Source organism: Falco cherrug, chromosome 3, assembly GCF_023634085.1.
Source record: "Falco cherrug isolate bFalChe1 chromosome 3, bFalChe1.pri, whole genome shotgun sequence".
NCBI lineage: Eukaryota > Metazoa > Chordata > Aves > Falconiformes > Falconidae > Falco > Falco cherrug.
Window position 1 is genome coordinate 14704675 of NC_073699.1, and position 19508 is coordinate 14724182.

The 19508-nt window shown below is 69.9% G+C and overlaps 1 protein-coding gene across 1 annotated transcript in view; it reads left to right on the top strand.

Annotated features, from left to right (window-relative positions):
- The first annotated feature begins 1278 nt into the window (after nt 1–1278).
- Nucleotides 1279–19508, top strand: part of PLEC (plectin) — a 44731-nt gene continuing 26501 nt past the window's right edge. The window contains 3 exon segments of the mRNA XM_055703898.1: nt 1279–1777; nt 17720–17781; nt 19274–19363. Of these exon segments, the coding sequence (XP_055559873.1) occupies nt 1294–1777; nt 17720–17781; nt 19274–19363 (636 nt within the window). The 5' untranslated portion in view covers nt 1279–1293.

A 19508-nucleotide genomic window follows, 5' to 3' on the forward strand; every position in this document is an offset into this window, starting at 1 on the left:
TGTCCCCGCTGTGGTGCTCAGGGTCCCCAGCTGGCGTGGCAGGGGCCGTGCCGGGGTCCCCGTGGTGCTGGTGTGTGGGTGGCAGGCAGTTGCTGGTCCTGGTAGGGCACGGGGGGGGGGTGGCTGTGGGTGGCAGCTGCCTCATCCCCACCTGCCAGCCCTGGGGACAAGCAGGCGGCGGGGGGGTGTGTGGGGGTAGACGAAAGCAGTGCCAGTGCCGCGGCCATGATGCCATGGTCCTGCGCTTGTGCCGCCTGCTGCGGGGCACCCGGGTGGTGGGGATGGGGGGGTCCGTGGGGGCTGTGGGGGACGGGTGGGTCCCTATGGGGTGTGGCCCTCCCCAGCCAGCACGGCCCCCCCGGCGCTGCTCAAACAGGGGCAGGAGTGGAGCAAATATTGACGTTGGCAGGATGCGGCCGCTGGAGCCCTGCCTGCAGCTCTGCCGGATGGGATGCTCCCGGGGGGGGCGCGGGGGCCACGTCCCCGGGCAGGTGGTGGCCCCGCCCGGGGCTGAGGGTCCCTCCCCGAGCTGAGGGTGTCTCCCCCCCCCCCCCGTGCTGACGGTGCACCCCCAAGAGCTGAGGGTCGTCCCCCCCAGGCTAAGCTGTGTGTGCCCCCCAGGTTGAGGGTCTGTCTCCCCCGGGGCTGAGGGGTCCGTCCCCCACAGGGCTGAGAGTCGTTCCCCCGCCGTGTTGAGGGTTCCCCCCGGGCTGAGGGTCACCTCCCCATGCCGGGCCCCTCCCCCCCCCGGGTGGCGGCGCCCCCGGGGATGGTTCGGGGGGGGCGGTCCCGGTGTCCGGGCGGGGGCGGGATCGGACCCGCGGAGGTTCCCACGCGGGAACCGGCCGGGTGGGTCGGGGCGGGGGGGGAGCGGGGCCCGGCCGTGGCTCCCCCCGGGCGGGTGGTGGGGCCGGGGAGGGGCCACTGAGTCAGGGCTGGCCCCGGTCCCCCCACGGCCCCCCCGGCCCGGGGGTGGTGGAGCTGCCGCCAGTCTGCCCGCCGCAGGCAGCCAGCGCCGTGCCGAGCCGTGCCGGGCCATACTGGGCTGTGCCGTGCCATACCGGCCTGTGCTGGGCCATACCAGGCAGTACGGAGCCGTGCTGAACTGTGCCGAGCCACACTGAGCAGTGGTGAGCCGTGCCAGACTGTACCGAGCAGTGCCGAGCCGTGCCAGACCACACCGAGCGGTGGTGGAGGCGTGCCAGGCCATACCGGCCGTGCCGAGCCGTAACTGAGCTGAGCAGAGGCGTGCCGTGCCGTGCCGTGGTGTGCAGTGCCGTGCCGAGCCGCACCATGGTGGCCGGGATGCTGATGCCGCTGGAGCGGCTGCGTGCCATCCTGGAGCTGCTGTTCCGTGAGGGCGTGCTGGTGGCCGAGAAGGACCCCCGGCCTCGGCGTGCCCACCCGCAGTTGCCTGGTGTCCCCAACGTGGAGGTGCTGCGTGCCATGGCCTCCCTTCGGTCCCGCGGGTTGGTGCGGGAGACCTTCGCTTGGCGCCACTTCTACTGGTACCTGACGGACGAGGGCATCGCCTACCTGCGCCAGTACCTGCGCCTGCCACCCGAGATCGTCCCGCTCTCCCTGCAGCGCACCCGCCGTCCCGCCATCCCCACTCGCCGCACTGCTGACACCGCCAGCACTGGCAGGCCACGTCCCGCCGGTGGTGACCGGCTTTACCGAAGGAAGGACGAAGGCGAGCAGCACGTGGAGCCTGTCGTTGCTGCCACCGCTGTGGGGGGAGTGTCCCAGCCGCCCCCCCAGCCCAGCCCGGCCCCAGGTATTGACCCGCATCCGTGAGGGGGGGGACCTTCAGGCTAGGTGCAAGGAGGGTCCCCAACCCTCGCCCCTGGGTGCCCCCCAGGGGGCAGGGGCACCTTAACCCTTATGCTTCTGGGGGCTTGCTGCAGAGCGCTGAGTTGACGCCATGCCCCCCTCCTCAGCTCCAGGGGCAGCCCCCCCACCCTCCCATCCCGCTGCCAAGGGCAGGGGGCACCTGCAGCCCCTGTGCTGTCCAGGGGGGTGTTGAGCCTGGGGAGGAGGGGTGCAGGGGGGGACTTGGGGGCTACTATGTTCCCCATGCATCCACAGGGACCCCATAGTCAGGCAGGGCTCTGGGTGTCCCACGGCATAGGGGGAGGCTGTGCCTTGCTGGTGTACCTGCCCTTGGACCGGGTGTGACAGGGGCACACAGTACTGGGGCTGGGGTGGTCCCTGGGAGGCTGTGCGGGTCCCCCGGGCCCGGGTGTGCCGCTGTGCAGCGGAGCAGCATCCCGTGATGCTCGGGGGGGGTGTGTGGGTGGGCAGGTGGGCTGCTGAGTACCTCCAGTGCTGCTGGGGATCTCACTGCTACTGACCCCCCTCCCCCACGCTCCCCGGGGCGGGCAGAGGGCTGCACTGGGGCAGGGGGGGGCTGTGCCGTGGAGTGGCCATGCAGTGGGGTGGCTGTGCTGGTGAGGTGGCCGTGTCATGGGGGGGCCGTGCTGTGTGTGGGGGCTGAGCCCCGCCATCCCGGCTGTGCACAGGATGGGTCTGGATGGATGGGCAGCGGCAGCTGGGGTGGGCAGGGCTGTGGCTGGGGAGGGGGGCTGCCTGCGGCGGGGGGCTGCGGGGGCGTCCCTGCCCTGCCCTGCCCACGGTCCTGGCCCCCTCCCCCCCCCCCCAGCGACATGCGATCCCGACACAGGATCGGTGGCAGCTGGGTCCGGCAGGAGCTGCGGGGCTGCCGTGTGTGTCCCCCCCCCCACCCCGGGCGGGGCAGCTGCGGCCGGCGCCCCGAGGCCGCGGTGAGGGCCCCCCCCGCAACCCCCCCCCCGCCCCCTGCACCCCCCCTCCCGCTGCTGGCCGTGACTCAGCCCCGCAGCTGCCGCCGCTCCAAGTTTCCAGCGCGAAGGCGCCGAGCCCGCTCCCTGCCAGCGCCGTGAGTCACCAGGCCGGCGGGGGGGCGGGGGGGGGGGCGGCCCTCGGCCCTGCAGTTCCCGGGGCGTGCTGCGTGGACCGGCCCTGCCACAGCATCCCTGCAGCCCCTGCTCAGCCCCCTGCCCGCCCCTGGGGCACCGTGCCCCCGCATCCCGCGGGGGGGGTCCCCGAGCTGTGCCCGGGGGTCGCACCCTGCGCTGGGTGCTGCGGCGCGAGGGGACGGGCCGTGCGGCTGCCCGAGCCCCACGGGGTGCGTCCCCATGGGGCGCCGCCATCCCGCCGTTCCGTGTGTCCCGGACCGGGTTTTGCCTCCGCTCCGGGGAGCCGCTGCGGGAAAACCCGGCCGGGATTCCCGGCTGGCGGGGACGGGGTCGCGCCGGCGGCGGGTGCTTGCGGGGGTCCCCGTGGGACGGAGCGGGTCCCGCCGCCCCCCGCGCCCGGTCCCCGGCCCGACGGGGGGGGCTTTCTCCGGCCCCTGGTCCGTTCCTAGGCCATTAGTGCCGCTGTAATTAACTCCCCGAGGTGGCGGCCGTGTTAACCCCCCCGGCGCCGGGGGGGGTCCGAAGGGTCCCGGGGTGTCTCGGCCTCCCCGTCCCGCCCCCGCTCGTGTCATGTTCTAACTCGGGCTCGGTGACGGGCACCGGTTATTTATATCGGCGCCCGCTCCCTGCCCGCCCCCCCCCCCCCGGTGCCCCCGCCGCCGCCGGCACGGCGCTGCGCCCTCGCTCTGCGCTGCCCGCTCCCTGCCCGCTCCTGCCCGCTCCTGCCCGCTCCCTGCCCGCTCCCTGCCCGCTCCCTGCCCGCTCATGAAGGTCGTGCCGGGTAGGTGAGACCCGCCGGGCCGAGGCGGGGGGGACATCGGGGGGGTGGCGGGGGGAGGCTGGCGCCGCTCGGGCGGAACATCCCGGGATATAAAAAGCCGGGATGTGAGTGATGGGGGCGAGCGGAGCGGGCTGGGGCGGGGGGGGGCAGCCTGCCGGTACGGCGAGGGGGGGAAGGCGTCTCCTCGCCGCGGACCGGGAGGGGTTAAGGCGGAGCGGGAGCTGCCCCGGGGGGGCGGGCGCTGGTGCGTCCCTGCCCCGCCGAGCCGAGCCGAGCCGAGCCGTGTCCCCATGGAGGACACCGGGTCCCTCTTCCCCTCGCTGGTGGCGGTGGGACACGCAGCATCCCTCGCCCTGGTCTGGTACTGGCGGCGGCGGGCCGAACCGGGGGATGCAGGTGAGTTCGGCTCGACTCGACTCGGCCCCTCGCCCCGCCCATCCGCGGGGGGGGCAGAGGGAGGAGGGCCCTGCTGTCCCGATGGGGCGGGGGGTGGGTGGGGGCTCTTGGGGGGCTCTAGGGAGGACCCGCCTGCCCGGGGAGCATCGCGGGAGCGGGATGCAGCGCATACCGGCACCCCCAGTGAATCAGCACTGCCGGCTGGGCCCCCCGGCTGGCCCCCCCCCCCGACACCCTGCGGGGTGGGAGAGGCCAGCAGCAGCCCCTCCACGCACCCACGCCGCAGCCCCCCCAGCATCCCCATCCCCCTTCCCCATCAATTTTGGGTATCCGACAGCCGAAATCTCGCTGCTGGCAGGCAGCAGGTGTTTTCCCGAGGCGTGAAGGTGCCAAATGTTTTTGGGGACAGGGATCTGGTGACAGAAGGGGGGGTGGGGGCTGGGAGGGGACATGGCAGCTCGCTGGTTCGGGTGGGAGCATCTCAGCGGATCCTGGTGTTGGCAGGGATGTGTGTCCTTGCGGGAAGGACGGGCAGGGCCGGCTGGCGTGCAAAGAGCTCCTGATGTGGGCAGGTTATTTTGTGGGTTCATCACGGAGCCCCCCCCCCCCCTTTGTACAGGGTTATCTTCACCTCTGTGCCATCATCTACCTGCTGGTGGGCAGCGTCCTCACTGAAACGCTGTGGCTGCTGGGGGCACTGTGCTCAGCGCAGGCAGCAGCGCAGGGGCAAAGCCGCCGGCTGCCAGGGTGTGGGCAGGGGCTGCCCACGGTGCGGCACACTTGTGCTGCAGAAGGGCTGGGCCGGCAGCGGCTGGGCTGGTCAGGGCCTGCGGTCGGAGCGCGGCTGTGGCCGAGTGCCAGCGATGCCCACATAGCCCCCTTGGCTCTTGCCGCAGTCCCCGTGGGCACAGCCAGGCCCTGGGCCCCCAAGAGACCCCTCACGCCCAGAGCTGCTGTGGCTGAAGCCACGTGCATCCCTCCTGCCAGTGCCACATCCGTGTCCGCCGTGATGCTGGCAGCTGCGGGGCGAGCTGCTTTGGTCCTGGCCCCCCGCCGCAGTCCTGCTCCCCCTCCCTCGGCGCTTTCCAGGGCGTTGGCTGTGGTTTCCGTCGATCTGTGTGCGGCACTGGGCGCTGTCACGCTGCCTGCTTCGTGCTGCCTGCTCAGGGAGTGCCCTGGTCCCCTCCGCCGTGGCAGCTGAGCTTGGGAAACCACTGGTGTGCGCTCCCCTGTGCCGCTTGCCACTGTCACCTGTGCCGGTGGGAGATGCTGCAGCCATCCTGGCAGCGAGTGGCTTGGCCTGCCTGTGCCACTGCTTGCAGCCGGCCCGATAAGGCAGGCAGGGCACCTTGACAGGAGCCCCGGGCTGCTCCCCGCTGGGGGGGCCGCTATCCCTGGCACCTACCCAGGGCTGCCTGAAGGGCACCCCCAAGGTCACACCTGCCGGGGCCCATCATCTTGGCCGTGCCGCACTGTGCTGTCGCTCCCCTGAGATGGGGGGTGCTGGGGGGCTCCAGCAGTGCTGGCCATGCTCAGTCCTGCCTGGCTCTGTGCCTCCCTGGTCCCCCCTGGGCTTAGGGGGGGCTTCTGCCTGGGGTCCCTGTGCTGTGCCATGGTGTGGCAGGCAGGCCAGGATGTTGGGGGGGTGAGAGGGGTTTATTTGTGAGTATTGTTGCTGGAACACGTGTGGGGCAGGGGGGCTGCCTTGGCACTCACGTGGCCACTCTCTGTTGCAGTTTCGGCACAGTGTTGGGGTGGATGTTTACCCTGGGCACCATGGCCCAGCTGGTGCTCGTGTCTGGTTTCTCCAACCCCATCCCCATCCTCATCCCCAGTTAGATCTCCAGCTGTACCCAGCTGTTTCGGGTGGGGGTGTGGGCATCCCTGTCCTGTGGCTGCCACTGCCCTGGGGAGAAGCCAGGGTCCTGGGGGGATGCTCCTGGAGAGCCTGGGGTGCTGCTGAGAGCTCAGTGCCCCCACTCCCCATGCTCCAATCAGGGCTGCCCTGGGGGGCAGCATGGTGGGAGCCCCTGGCCCATCCCTAGGTGGGGCCAGAACCCAGGTGCTGCCCCCGCCAGGTGCTGGGGGGCCAGGATGGAGCCAGGACTGGGAGCAGGTGGGTTTGGGGCTGTGGAGGGGTTGGGGCCAGGCTGGGAGAGGAGACCTGGGGGCTGTGACAGAGCGCGGAGGCTTGGTGGCGGCAGAGCCCGGCTGGTTCCGGCGGCAGCAGAACTAGCTGTTTCGGCAGCAGGATGCTGGCTGTTTGTTTGGGCCCTGCTCCGGTTGCCAAGGCTGCCAGAATTGTGGCCAGAGACGTGGCGGCAGCAACAGCGGGGTGGGGGAGGCCCCCAGAGCTTTGGGAAACCCCCCCCCGGCCTCGTCTTCCCCCCCCCCCGCCCCGTCTTCCCCCCTCCCGCCCCATCCGCTCCGCTCAGTTTTTCCACCACCCTGGTGGTTCTGGCTGTGCCAGGCCAGGGGCCGGGGGGGTCGGACGCTGCTGCCGGTGGCCGGTGAGTCACCAGCATCGGGGGAAATGGCCATGCTGTGGCTCAGGGCTGTGGCTGGCAGCAGCCGGGCTCCCTGGCACGGCGCCCAGCCGGCATGGGGAAGCTTTTCCTGGCACGGCCCCACGGTCTCCATCTTTCTGCTGGCGTTTGAGGGGCTCGCCATCAGCTGGGGGCCAGCCGTGGCAAGTGTGGTAGGGCCATGGCAAACATGGTGCGGCTGTGGCAAACGTGGCAGGGGCTGTGGCAAGCCTGGTGGGAGCAGCACACACATCCCGAAGGAAACGCGTCCCAGTTCCAATTGGTGTTTCCTGCTCACCAGGCGCTAATCGCCCCGGCCCGGCCCTCCCCACTGCTCCCCCAGTTCCTTATCTCTGCAGCACAGATGGGCCACACCGTGCCGTGGGGCAGAGCTGTGGGATGTGGGGCGGCACTGTGCTGTGCCGTGCTGTGCCCAGCCCCCACACTCGTGGCCGATCTGGTTGCGCCACAGCTGGGGTTTGACACGACACCCCCCCACCCCCCGCCCAGCTCCCCGGTGGGGAGCAGGCTGATGGGAATGTGCCGAGCTCCGGTAGCCCCCCCTGGCACCCATGGGTGCTGCCAGGGGCTGCCACAGACCCCGTGCCACCTGGACTTCTGCCTGCTCGGGGGTCCCATGCCATGGCCATGCCCATGCCCATGCCAGTGCCTGCTGGTCTGAGCCCCGGCTCCCGCGTGGCCTGGCCAGCTGCCGTGCTCAGCCCACGGCTGCTCTGGGACAGAAAGGTTCCCAGCCGGAGCGCTCCGGGGGTGGGCTCCATCTCTGGCTTGGGAGCAGGAAGAGCCGGGCCTGGCAGAGGCCGTGGGCTGTCTGAGTCACCGGCCGCAGCGCGGCTGTTGTCCAGACGCGGCCGAACGCCGAGCGGGGCGGTGGGAGCAGGAGCCAGGGTCCTGCCGGGACTGCGCCATGCTGTGCGAGCTCTGCTGCTGGTGCTGCTGCGGGCCAGGAGGCAGGTGTCCCACGCGTGCCGGGGTGCTGGTGTGGGTGGCATCCCCTGGGACCACCGTCCCCGCGGGATGCTCCTTCCCGGCAGGCTCTGCATGCCCGCGGTGCTCGTCCTGCTCGTGCCAGGGGGGCTGCAGCCAGGCACCCCGAGTGGCACCGGGGCTGTGGGGCTGGCGGGCTGGGGGGCTGTGGGATGTGGCGTGGGGCGCAACCTGCTGTGTGGGTGCGGGTGCAGGGAGTGCTGGCAGCTTGTGCCCAGGGGTCCTCTCTGCACCGAGACCCTGTGGGTGCCCCTTGCTGTGGCCTTGTCCGGCCAGTGGCGTGGTGGGGTGGAGGTTGCAGGGGGTGCTGCCGGGGAGGGGTGGATGCTGGAGCAGGCAACGCAGGGGGGCAGAAACCGCTCCCCACCCACCCTGGCAGCAATGTGCATGGGCAGGGGGTCTGGAGGTGGGTGCTGCAGATCTTGGGGTGCCCTGTGGCTGCAGTAGTGGGGGGCATCCCAGGGGCTTGTGAGAGGCGGGGGAAAGTGTGGGCAGCTACCCTGCCTGCAGCGGTGGGGAGGAGGGGGCTGCTCCCCCGCCTTCCTGGGCAGAGGGGTGCAGGGAGGAGTGGGGGGAAGGGGGGTGTTGGGGTGCAGCAGGGGCAGGGGTGTGGAGGCTGGGTGCAGTGGGGAGAAGGGCATTGGGTGCTGCAGGCATGGGAAGGTTGCAGAGGGGAGGGGATGCCTGGGTGCAGGGGCAGTGGGTGCGGGGTTAGGGGTGCTGGGGTGCAGGGGAGGCAGTGCAGAAGGGAGGGGGTGTCGGGGTGCAAGGACACTGGATGCAGAGGAGGGGGTGCAGCATTGGGGTGTCAGGGTGCAGGGGCACTGTGTGCAGGGTTAGTGGTATTGGGGTGCAGGGCAGGGGGTGCTGCGTTAGGGTGTTGGTGTGCAGAGTTAGGTGTGCAGGATTAGAGGTGTTGGGTGCAGCGTTGGGGTGCCAGGCTGAGATGTTGGGGTGCAGGGGCACTAGTTGCAGGGTTGGGGTGCCAGGGCGCAGGGGCATTGGGTGCAGGGCTGGGGTGTCAGGGTGTAAGGTTAGGGGTGCAGGGTTAGAGGTGCTGGGGTGCTGGGATGCAGGGGCACTGGGTGCAGGGCTGGTGTGTTGGGGTGCAGGGTTAGAGATATTGAGGTGCAGAATTAGGAGTGCAGGGTTAGAGGTGTTGGTGTGCCAGGCTGGGGTGCCGGGGTGCAGGGACACTGGGTGCAGGGTTGGGTTGGGGTGCCGGGATGCAGGGTTAGAGGCGTTGGGGTGCAGGGTTGGGGTGCCGGGGTGCAGGGGCACTGGGTGCAGGGTTGGGGTGCCGGGGTGCAGAGCAGGGGTGCGCAGGAGAAGGGGGCCGGGGGCCGGCAGCGCGTTCGCAGCCTCCCCAGCGCAGGGGTGCCGCGGCCGGGTGCGGGGGTCCGTGCCGGGGCCGGGGGGGCCGGGCCGGGCGGAGCCGGGCCCGCCCTGGGGGCGGGCCGGGGCGGTGGCGCGGGGCGGGCCCTGCTCGTCCCCCCAGGTCCCCGTCCCCGTCCCGCCCGGTGCCGTCGGGTGCGGAGCGAGGATGGCGTGCAGCCCGGCGGGCCCCGGCCCCGGCCTCGGCGGGGGGTGGCTGAGCAGCGGCTCCGAGCCCGAGCGGCGGCGGTACCTGAGCGACCGGCTCTGCTGCGCCGGTGCGTGGGGCGGCTGAGGCAGCGGGAGCGGCGGCGCGGCCGGGCTGCGGGGGGGGCGGGGCGGGGGGTGGTGGTGTCCGGGGCCGGGAGCCCCGTGGGGCCAGGACCTGCTGTCGGGGGGGCACCGCGGCCGCTGCGGGTCGAAGGGGACCTCCGAGCCCGGCGGGAGCCCCGGGACGGGGGGGGCGAGATGTGGGAAGGCGGGGGTGGCGGGACCTGGCTCGAGAGCCCCGCCCCCGAGAGCCCCGCCCCCGAGAGCCCCGCCCCCGAGAGCCCCGCCCCCGAGAGCCCCGCCCTCGAGAGCCCCGCCCTCGAGAGCCCCGCCCTCGAGAGCCCCGCCCTCGAGAGCCCCGCCCTCGAGAGCCCCGCCCTCGAGAGCCCCGCGGCTGGACGGTGGGGGCCGGCTGGGGCCGGGACCGAGAGTGCCCGTGCGCTGCGGGGGGGCTGCGTGTGCCCGCGGGGGTGTGTGTGGGGGTGTGCCTGCATGTGTGTTTGTGCGTCCCACATGTGTGTGCATGCCTGCATGTGTGTGTGTGTATCCCGTATTTTTGTGTGTGCCTGCATGTGTGCCCGCGCCCCGCGTGTGTGTGCACGCCTGCATGTGTGTGTGTATCCTGCATTTGTGTGTGTGCCTGCATGTGTGCCCCTGCATGTGTGCCCATGCCCCATGTGTGTGCGTGCCTGCATGTGTGTGTGTGTATCCCGTATTTTTGTGTGTGCCTGCATGTGTGCCCATGCCCCACGTGTGTGTGCGTGCCTGCATGTGTGTGTATTCCGCATTTATGTGTGTGTGTATCCTGCATGTGTGTGTGTGCCTGCATGTGTGTGTGCATGCCTGCATGTGTGTGTGCCCCGCATGTGTGTGTGCATGCCTGCATGTGTGTGTGTGTATCCTCCATTTGTGTGTGTGCCTGCATGTGTGCCCCTGCATGTGTGCCCTTGCCCCACATGTGTGTGCACGCCTGCATATGTGTGTGTATCCCGCATTTGTGTGTGTGTTTGCATGTGTGCCCCTGCATGTGTGTTTGTGTATCCCGCATTTGTGTGTGTGCACGCCTGCATGTGTGTGTGTGTATCCTGCATTTGTGTGTGTGCCTGCATGTGTGCCCCTGCATGTGTGCCCATGCCCCACGTGTGTGTGCGTACCTGCATTTGTGTGTGTGTACATCCTGCATTTGTGTGTGTCTGCATGTGTGCCCCTGCATGTGTGTGCCCTGCGTGTGTGTGTGCGCCTGCATATGTGTGTGTATATCCTGCATACGTGTGTGTGCATGCCTGCATGTGTGTGTGTGCATCCTACATTTGTGTGTGCCTGCATGTGTGCCCGTGCCCCATGTGCGTGTGTGCATGCCTGCATGTGTGTGTGTGCCTGCATGTGTGTGTGCATCCCATGTGTGTGTGGCCTGCATGCGTGTGTCTGCATCCCACATGTGTGTGTGTGCCTGCATGTGTGTATCATTCCTCGTGTGTACTCCCGCATGTGTGTTCTCTACGTGTTCTCCACATGTGTGCCCCTGCATGTGTGCTCATGCATGTGTATCATCCCTCATGTGCACCCCTACATCTGTGTGTTCCACTGCGTGTTTGTGCATCCTGCATGTGTGTTTGCATGCCTGCATGCGTGTGCCCCTGTGTGTGTGTGATGTGTGCCCTTGCATGCGTGTGCCCCCCACACGTGTGCCTGCATGCGTGTGTGCTCACCCTGTGTTGCGTGCCTGCCCATGTGTATGCTGGGGTCTGTGTCTGTCCCATGTGTGTGCCCTTGTGCATGTGTGCATGAGTGTGCGTGTGCACACATGTTTATGCCCCTCTGTGGGTGCGCACCCCGTGTGTGTGCTGGTGGACGTGTGCCCGTGGGTGTGCAGCCCCACGTGCGACGGTGTGCCAGCCTGTAGGTACGTGCACGTGTGTGTGCACTGGCACGCCTGGGCATGTGTCCATACATGTGGCTCTCCGTGCCCCCTCCACACACCGGGGGGGGTGTCCTGCAGTGGCATCTTGCCGGGCTGTGGTGACCCCACTCCCCAGCGCTGCCAGTGCGGACGCCCCGGCTGCTGTCAGTGCCTGTGGCTGCGCTGGTTCTGCCGCCCTGCCAGCACCGTCCTGCTGATATGAGGCACGAGTGTCACTGAAGGGTGACCCAGGCGCTGGCACCGAGCTACCAGTGCTGGGCACCTGCAGCCCTCGGCGCCCTGCCAGCATCCCCACGCGCGGCCATGGCACTCCTGGCAGGAGGGAGGCTGCTGGCGGGACCGGCTCGGTGCCCCCCACCCCTGGGTGCAGCTGGGTTCCTCCCGGGCCGGCGGCAGGAAGCACCCACGGCGTTATGCGACGCTTTCACTGCCTCATCATCGCGGTTGGGGTGCGACGCGGCATGGCGCGGAGCTCCTTCCCGCTGGCTGCCTGTGCCAAATGTGCAGGCGGCAGCGGGTGCAGGGCCCCAGGCCTGGCAGGGGCCTCCCGCCCTGGGCCGTGCTGGTAATCCCCCTGCGGCGCTGGGTGCCAGCAGCTGTCTGGTGGCAGCACCCATCTCCTGCCCGCAGGCAGCTGGCTCAGGCAGGCAGCGCCCGTTGCGGTGCGCAGGGCTGCCATGCCCTGGCACAGGGAGACGGCGCAGAGATCAGCTCGGTTGGACCACGTGTGCCGGTGCTTGGCGGGGTGCCCAGGTGCTCTCCTGCAGCCCCTCGCTGTCCCAGCACCTGCAGAGGCTGGTGCCAACCTGGAGGTGCCGGCGTGCTCTGGGGGCTGAAGGTTGGGGGGTCACCTGTGGTCTTGCTACTGGGATGGGCGGCGAGGGCAGCTGGCCCGGTGGGTGCCGCAGCCCCGGCTGGTGGGGAGATGCTGTGGGAAGGAGCTGGGCCGGCCTGGCTGGGTGCTGCACCCGCAGGGGCTCGGAGCTGAAGGTGAGGCAGCTCCTGCCTGTCTGGCCCGTCTGGGCAGCTGCCTGCGCCGGGAGCCCTGCCTGTCCCAGGGGCTGTGCCGGGCCTTTCGCTTCTTCAGATCTTCAAAGTGCCCGCGCCGCGCCGCCGCCTGCCATGTCTGCTCCCACGCTGCCTGCCGGCCTGCCTACCGGCCCCAGGTGCCTCCTGCCTGCGGTGGCAGCATGGAGAGGAGCCCGTGGCCCCGTGCCCAGCATGGTGGCTGCCAGGGACAGCTGCTGGGGTCCGGTGACTGAGGCAACTCGGCTCTGCCGGGAGCTGTGGCAGCCCTGGGGACACAGGTGGTGCCTGTGGGAAGCTGCGGGGCTGTCACCAGCTTGGGGCCGTGGGTGCCAGGGCCGCGGGGGTGGTGTTGGGGGGACTGAGCTGGGGCAGGGGTGTCCATCCTGGTGCCTCATCCTGGGAAGCACTGGTTGTGCCGGGATGTGCTGGAGCTGGCGGTACCTCCTGTCCAGCCCTTGCTGGCAGGCTGCACTGCTTAGGTCTAGGTCCCCCACGGTGCTCTGCCAGCATCGCGCTGGTGTGGGCCATGGTGGGAGCAGTGCCGGTGGCTGCCAGGGTGCCCATCTGGGCCATGGCCCTTGGGGGTAACTGCTGCAGCAAGGGGGGCTCAGGGCCACACTGCCCTGATCCCTCCAGAGCCAGCACTGGTACGGCAGCAGTGTCTGTGCTGGTGGAGCAGGTCAGTGGCACATGTGAGCGTGGTGCCAGCCCCGGCCCTGCTGTGCCAGCACCTGGGCGCAGGTGGAGGAGTGTGAGGCACCGCTGGCTTGGCACGGTGCCACCCCAGTACTGCCACTGCCCCGGCCCCTCTCTTGCCCTGTGTCACCCCATTGGCAATGCCATCGCCCCTGTGCCAGTGCCCCTGTGCTGGCTGCGATGCGGCGAGCTGTAGCTCTGGTATGTCCCTGCCCCCTGACGTGCGCTGGCGTCAGCTGTGCTCCCGTTGTGGTTCCACGGGCCAGATGTGCTCTGCGCCAGATGTGCTCTGGGTGGAAAATGTGCGTGTGGAGCCCGTTGCCGCCCGCATTCCTCAGCGGCTGCCCTGGCCCTGCCCCCGTGGGCAGCGGGCCGGCAAAGCGGTGCTGCCTGTACCGAGCTGCCTCCTCCCCGGCAGCGGGCAGCTTCTGCCAGGCCTGGCCACCCGCAGCCCCCTGCCACCCGGCTGCCCGAGGGTGGGGGTCGCAGACCCCCAGGCCACTCTCCCGGCGCTGCACAGTGGCTCCCCATACCGCCTGGCTCATGGCCCCACGCTCTGCCTCCCACAACCCAGCTGCTGGCCGCCGGCACGGCAAAGGCTGGGCAGGGCTGAGCCCCCCGCGGCACCCGCTGCCTGCGGAGGTGGGTGCCGGTGGGCACACCCCATGGCGCCGCTCACCGCCGGAGCCTGGGGCAGGGCGCGCCAGTCGGGCCATGAGTCATGGTGGGACGATGCGTCGTCCCCCTCCCCGTGTCCCTTGGACTCCATGCAAGGGTCAGGCTGCGCCTGCCGACGCCGGCGCTGGTGCTGGTGCTGTGTGTGCGGGATGTGGGCGCTGGCCTCTGCGTGGTGTCATGCCAAGCTGGCAGCGCTCAGGGTGCCTGCGGCTGCACTTTCCCTGCTGCCCGCACCCCTGTGCTGGGTGGTGACATGGGTGCTGCCACAGTCAGAGCTGCCAGCCCTGTGCCACCCCGAGGTCCCCGAGCTGTGGGGGGTGCAGGGCAGGGAGCTGAGCAGCTGTGGGCTCCCACCCTGTGCCAGACCCCCGCTTGGGGGTCCCCAGGGAGGGGCGTGTGGCCAGGCCAGGTCCTGCACAGTCCCAGCTGGGATGTTGCACCTGATGGGGCACAAATGCTGAATCCCCAAGGCTGGTGGTGTCACCGGGCAGCACGGCGTGTGCCCGATGGCTGTGTGGCATGAGATGCTCCGTGGTGCGTCCCTGGGCAGGGGGATTCCTCCTGGCATCCCACCCCAGCACTGCCGGTGCCCCCATCCCATGCGAGCACCCCGTGGACGCAGGGGTGGGGGACTCCTCGGAGTGCTGGGCTGGGAGCAGACCGGCTGGCGGGATGCGTGGGTCTGGCCGTGCTGGAGGCGGCACAGGAGCGCCCGGAATGCATCGCCGGGAGCGCTGGCTGGGGTGGAGAAGCCTGGCCTGGCTCCCCAAGCCGGCGTGGGTGTGGGGATGGCACCTCCCTGCCCGGGGGTCCTGCGGCCCTGGGGATTGGGAACCCGACCCCACTGGGAGGTGCACTGAGCCCCTCGAGTGTGGAACCTGGGGCCCAGGCTTGCAACCCTGGGGGTCCTGAGCCCCCAGGTTGTGGGGACCATGGGTCCTACAGCACCAGGGCATGGGGCTGGGGGGTCCAGAGGGCCCTGGACTTGGGAACCGAGGGGTGCCAGGGTCCCTGGAGATAGGGCCTGAGTGCTCTTGGGGGTCCCAGCAGGGGACTTGGGGACTGGGGAGCTGTGGCCCCTGAGCACGGGGATGGGGTGTCCTGAGGACCTTGAGCGGTGGGACAGGATGTCCTGAGCTTGTGAGCCTGGGGGTCCCGAGCCTCCTGGGCTTGGAAACCTGGGGGTCCCGAGGTCCCAGGGTGTGGGGACCAAGGGTCCTGCAGCTCCAGAGCATGGGGCTGGGGGTTTCTGAGTATGTTGGGGTTGCAGACCTGGGGGTCCTGAAGCTCTGGGGTATGGGGATTGGGGGTCCTTCAGCTCCAGGGCTTGGGTCTGGGGGTCGCAAACCACCCAGGCTTGCAGACCTGGGGGTCCCGAGGCCCCAGGGTGTGAGGCTGGGGGTGTGCCGGCTCCCCGTGGTGCGCTGCGGGGACCCCCTGGGGGGTGCGTGGGGTCCCTGCCCCATCCCCATGGCCCCCGGGGCAGCTCCCGGGGCGCGGGGAGGAAACAGTTAAGCAGAGCCGTGGGCTCGGAGGTTTCCTGTGGGCAGGATTCGTGCCCGGGTGGGGAGGGAGGGAGGGGAACCCCAGTCTCCTCCCTGGGGCCGCCCCACACCTCGGCGGGAGGAGGCAGGGCAGGGACCCGGCTGGCAGCAGAGCCAGAGCGAACGGAGCCGTGTGGGTGCTCAGCGAGGCTGGCGGCAGCGGCCACCATGTCCCGGCAGCGGCTGCGCAGCCAGGAGGAGGGTCTGTCTGGGGGGCAGAGGACGGGCTCGGAGGACAACCTCTACCTGGCCGTGCTGAGGGCCTCCGAGGGCAAGAAAGGTAGTGGGACCCCGCGGTGGTGGGGACGGTGTGGGGGGCGGTGGCTGCCCTCCGTGGGACCACCCCGCCATCTCGCTGGTGTTGGATGCATCCTGCAGCACAGGGGGTTGGTGCCTGCACCCTGCACCAGAGTGGACCCCAGTGCTGGGGCGGTGTCCCCAGGCAGGCTGTGGGGCAGACCCCCACACTGGGGCGGTGTCCCCGGGCAAGCTATGGGGCAGACCCCCACGCTGGGGCGGTGTCCCCAGGCAGGCTGTGGGGCAGACCCCCACACTGGGGCGGTGTCCCCGGGCAAGCTATGGGGCAGACCCCCACGCTGGGGCGGTGTCCCCGGGCAAGCTATGGGGCAGACCCTCACACTGGGGCGGTGTCCCCGGGCAAGCTATGGGGCAGACCCCCACACTAGGGTGGTGTCCCCGGGCAGGCTATGGGGCAGACCCCCACGCTAGGGTGGTGTCCCCGGGCAGGCTATGGGGCAGACCCCCACACTGGGGCGGTGTCCCCGGGCAGGCTATGGGGCAGCACCGTGGGGTGCTTATGGGCCAGGACCAGCAGCCCCCCCACAGCTGGGCAGTGGGGGAAGTGGGGTCCTTGTGTCCCATGCTGGCACCTGTCCCCGTCCACGCCATGGCAGCACCAGGCGCTGCCCGCAGTGAGTGCGAGAACTTCCTACCACGCCCTGCCCATCCTGCCTGCGGCCCAGCCACAGCCCGTCGCGCAGCCTGCCGCGGCATGGGTGCCGCCGGCTGGGGCTTGCCTGGGTGTCGAGGACTTCTCATGTGCGGGCCCTGCTGGGGTGAGCGGCGCGGGTGCGTTCCCCCCTCGGTGCACCCATGCCCGGTGAGCGTGCCCCACGCTTCCTTCCTTCCTCCTGCGCCGCTGCTGCTCACCAGCCCTTGCTTCCCTGCCCGTCACACCCCAGCCCTGCTGCCCAGCTGCCCGTGGGTCCCGCTGAGACGGGACCCCTGGTGTCCCCAGGTGCCGGTGTGCTTTCCCTGGGACGGGTGGGCGTGGGCCAGGCGCTGGCTGCAGGGTGCTGGGTGCTGCGTGGGCAGATCCCGGCACGCTCCAGCGGGGCAAGACATAGCATGCACCACCCTGGCCCTGCTGGATCGCCGCGGCGTGGGCAGGGAAGGTGTTGTGGAGGGGCGGCCATGGAGCTGGTGGCATCACCCCATGTGCCTAGGGTGTCACCTCCTTCCACCAAACCCTCCGTGGCACTGGGCTGAGTTTGGCACTGGCAGGAATGGGGCGAGAAGAGTGGGCTGCTCCCCGTAGGGAGTGGTGATGGGTGGGATGGGTGCTCGTTAGTGGGATGCATGGGATGCGTGCTTGTTATCGGGGTTCGGGGCCACCCAGCTGTGGGCAGTGCCAGCCTGGGTGCCCAGCCTGCTGTGTCAGCTGTCTTCGTCCCCTAATGACAGGGCAGCGGGCAGGGAGTGCCCGTGAGTCACTGGCCCTGCAGCGCTGCCTGCTCGGGGCTCTGCCCGCAGCTGCCCACCAGAGCTGGAGGGAGAGTTGTCAGGGCCATCACCCTGGGACGGGGCCTGGGGGGTCCCTGTGGGTGCTCCAGCCCCAGGAGGAACCCCCAGGGACAGGACTGGCACCCCCCAGGCCTCTCCCCACCCCACGGAGCAGCATCTGTGCCCTGAGGCTGGTGCTGGGCAGGCGGCGCTGGGGCTGTGCCAGGGCAGACGCCCCGTGGGCTCATCGTGATCCCATACGTGTCTTGCTCGGGGAGGACGTGCCGTGCCTGGGGCTGCACCGGGGCAGACGCCCCGTGGGCTTCGTGTCCTGCTCGGGGTGAACGTGCAGTGCTGGGGGCTCTGGGGGTGCAGACTACCCCTGGGCTTGTCCTGGTCCCGGACACATCCCACTGGGGCCGGCAGTCATCCCGTGCTCGTCCCTGTCCCGTACACATCGAACCTGGTCAGGACACATGGTGCCTGGGCAGCTCCCCTGGCTCCCAGCCGGGGTACAGGGTAGGGGGGCTCAGGGCAGGGCAGGGCTGGGCAACCCCCCCCTCCCCGCTACAGGCATTGCTCAGCCTGGCTGGGGCAGGGTGCAGGCACGCAGGAGCCGATCCACGTTAACTGTTTCCTTCCCCTCGCACGCACGCCCTGTGACTCACCGCGGCTCACCAGAGCGGTTGGCTCATCACTTCCTGCACCGGTGTGCCCGCCAGCCGTGCTGCCTGGCAGCACCGCCGCGCTGGGACCCCCTGTGCCCCCTGCTCACCCTGCCGTCTTCTCTCTTACAGATGAACGAGACCGGGTCCAGAAGAAAACTTTCACTAAATGGGTCAACAAGCACCTCATCAAGGTACGGGCACGCGCCGCCTCCCGCAGCCACTGGCCGTCCCGATGGAAAAGTCCCGGTGAGGCTGTGCCGGTGGCAGCACCCGGTCCCTGGCACTGGAGCATCCCCAACTGCGTCCCCCCCAGGGCACCGTGGGATGTGGGCAGTGGAGGCTCCTGGCAGCGGCTGTGCCAGCACAGCCTCTCCCGGCTGCCTGTGCTGGTGCTCCCGCTGCCTCGGCACCAGGCAGGCAGCAGTTGAGGCTGCTCAGTTGTATCTGTGATGGGCTCTGCAGGGGCCTGAGGGCAGCACCGGGGGTCTTTTCAGGCAGGAGCTGCCTGCCCTGCCTCCTGGCTTCCCCTGCCCAGTTATGCTGAGGGGCTGTGCCATCCTGTGCCCATGCCAGGGCATCTGGCCAGACTGGGAGCTGCCGGCCATGCCCTCCCACCCACGTCGGGAAGGCCATGCAGGCTCTGGGAGGGGATGGTGCTCTGGCCCCAGGCACGAGAGGACCTTTCGAGGACTTTGATGCCACAGAGCCTGGCAGCTCTGCTGGGCTCCCTGCCCGTTTCCCCTCTGCCCTGGCACCACCGTGACTTCCTTTAGGCACGGCAATGCCCGCACCCTTCCTGCCACCCCCGGGGTGGCCATGCCCACTGTGCTGCCTGCACTTGGCAGTGCCTGCCCCATGCCCTCCTGTCCTGTCCTACTCTCCCATCTCCAGCTGTCCTTCTCTCCCCACTCCTGCCCCATGCCGCGCTCCCAGCCGAACCCCACTGGGGCCCTGCCAGTGTGGGCAGAGCCCCAAGTCAGTGCCTGGCATGTGCCAAGACGTCTTCCTGGCCCCCGCGCGCAGACATGTCCCCACATGCCAGGCGCCCAACCCCGCGGCGTCGCTCCTGCGGCATCCGTGCTGCCGTGGGCTGCCACTGCCTGGGGCTGGTCCTGGCTGCCCCCTGCCCGCCACAGGGCTGTCTCCTCTTTGCTGGCTCCCCTAACATCTCTCTCTTCTCTCTGCCTCTCCCCGCACAGCACTGGCGAGCAGAGGTAGGTCTCTCCCTCCCTGGCTGCCTTCATCATGCTCTTTCTTTTCTTATGCCTTCCCCTCCCTGTGCCGGGGCTGGACCCCGTGGCTGCCGGCATGGTGGGCCGTGGGTACTACTCCCCCATGGTTGCTGTCGTGGTGGGCCATGGATCCAAACCACCATGGCTGCCAGCATTGGTGGGCAGTGGGTCCCCGCACATGGCGTTGTGATGCCGGATCCAGCGTGGCTGCTGCTCCACGGGGGCATGGGGGAGAGCTGCTGGTGTGCACTGGCAGGGGGGACACAGGGCTGGGGGACTGGGCTGTGTTTGGGGATGTGTGTGGGCACCTGCTGTGCATGGGGGAGTCACTGGGCTCCCACCCTGGCTGCCCTGTTTTGGTGTTGGCTGGCGTGGGGCAGGGGGGCACTGGGGCTTTGCAGGGCTCAGCTGCCCGCCTGGTATCCCTGTAACACTGTCGCCATCCCCACAGGCGCAGCGTCACGTCAACGACCTCTATGAGGACCTGCGAGATGGACACAACCTCATCTCGCTGCTGGAGGTGCTCTCGGGGGACACGCTGGTAGGTGCTGCGCCGACCTTGCTGCTGCACCGCTGCCATCCTGCTCCCCCTGCGCCGGTTCTGCGTGCCGGCACCCCCGACTGCCATCCATCCCATCCTCTGCTTCCCGCATCTGCATCCCACTCCTTCTCCTGCTTGGGCTCTC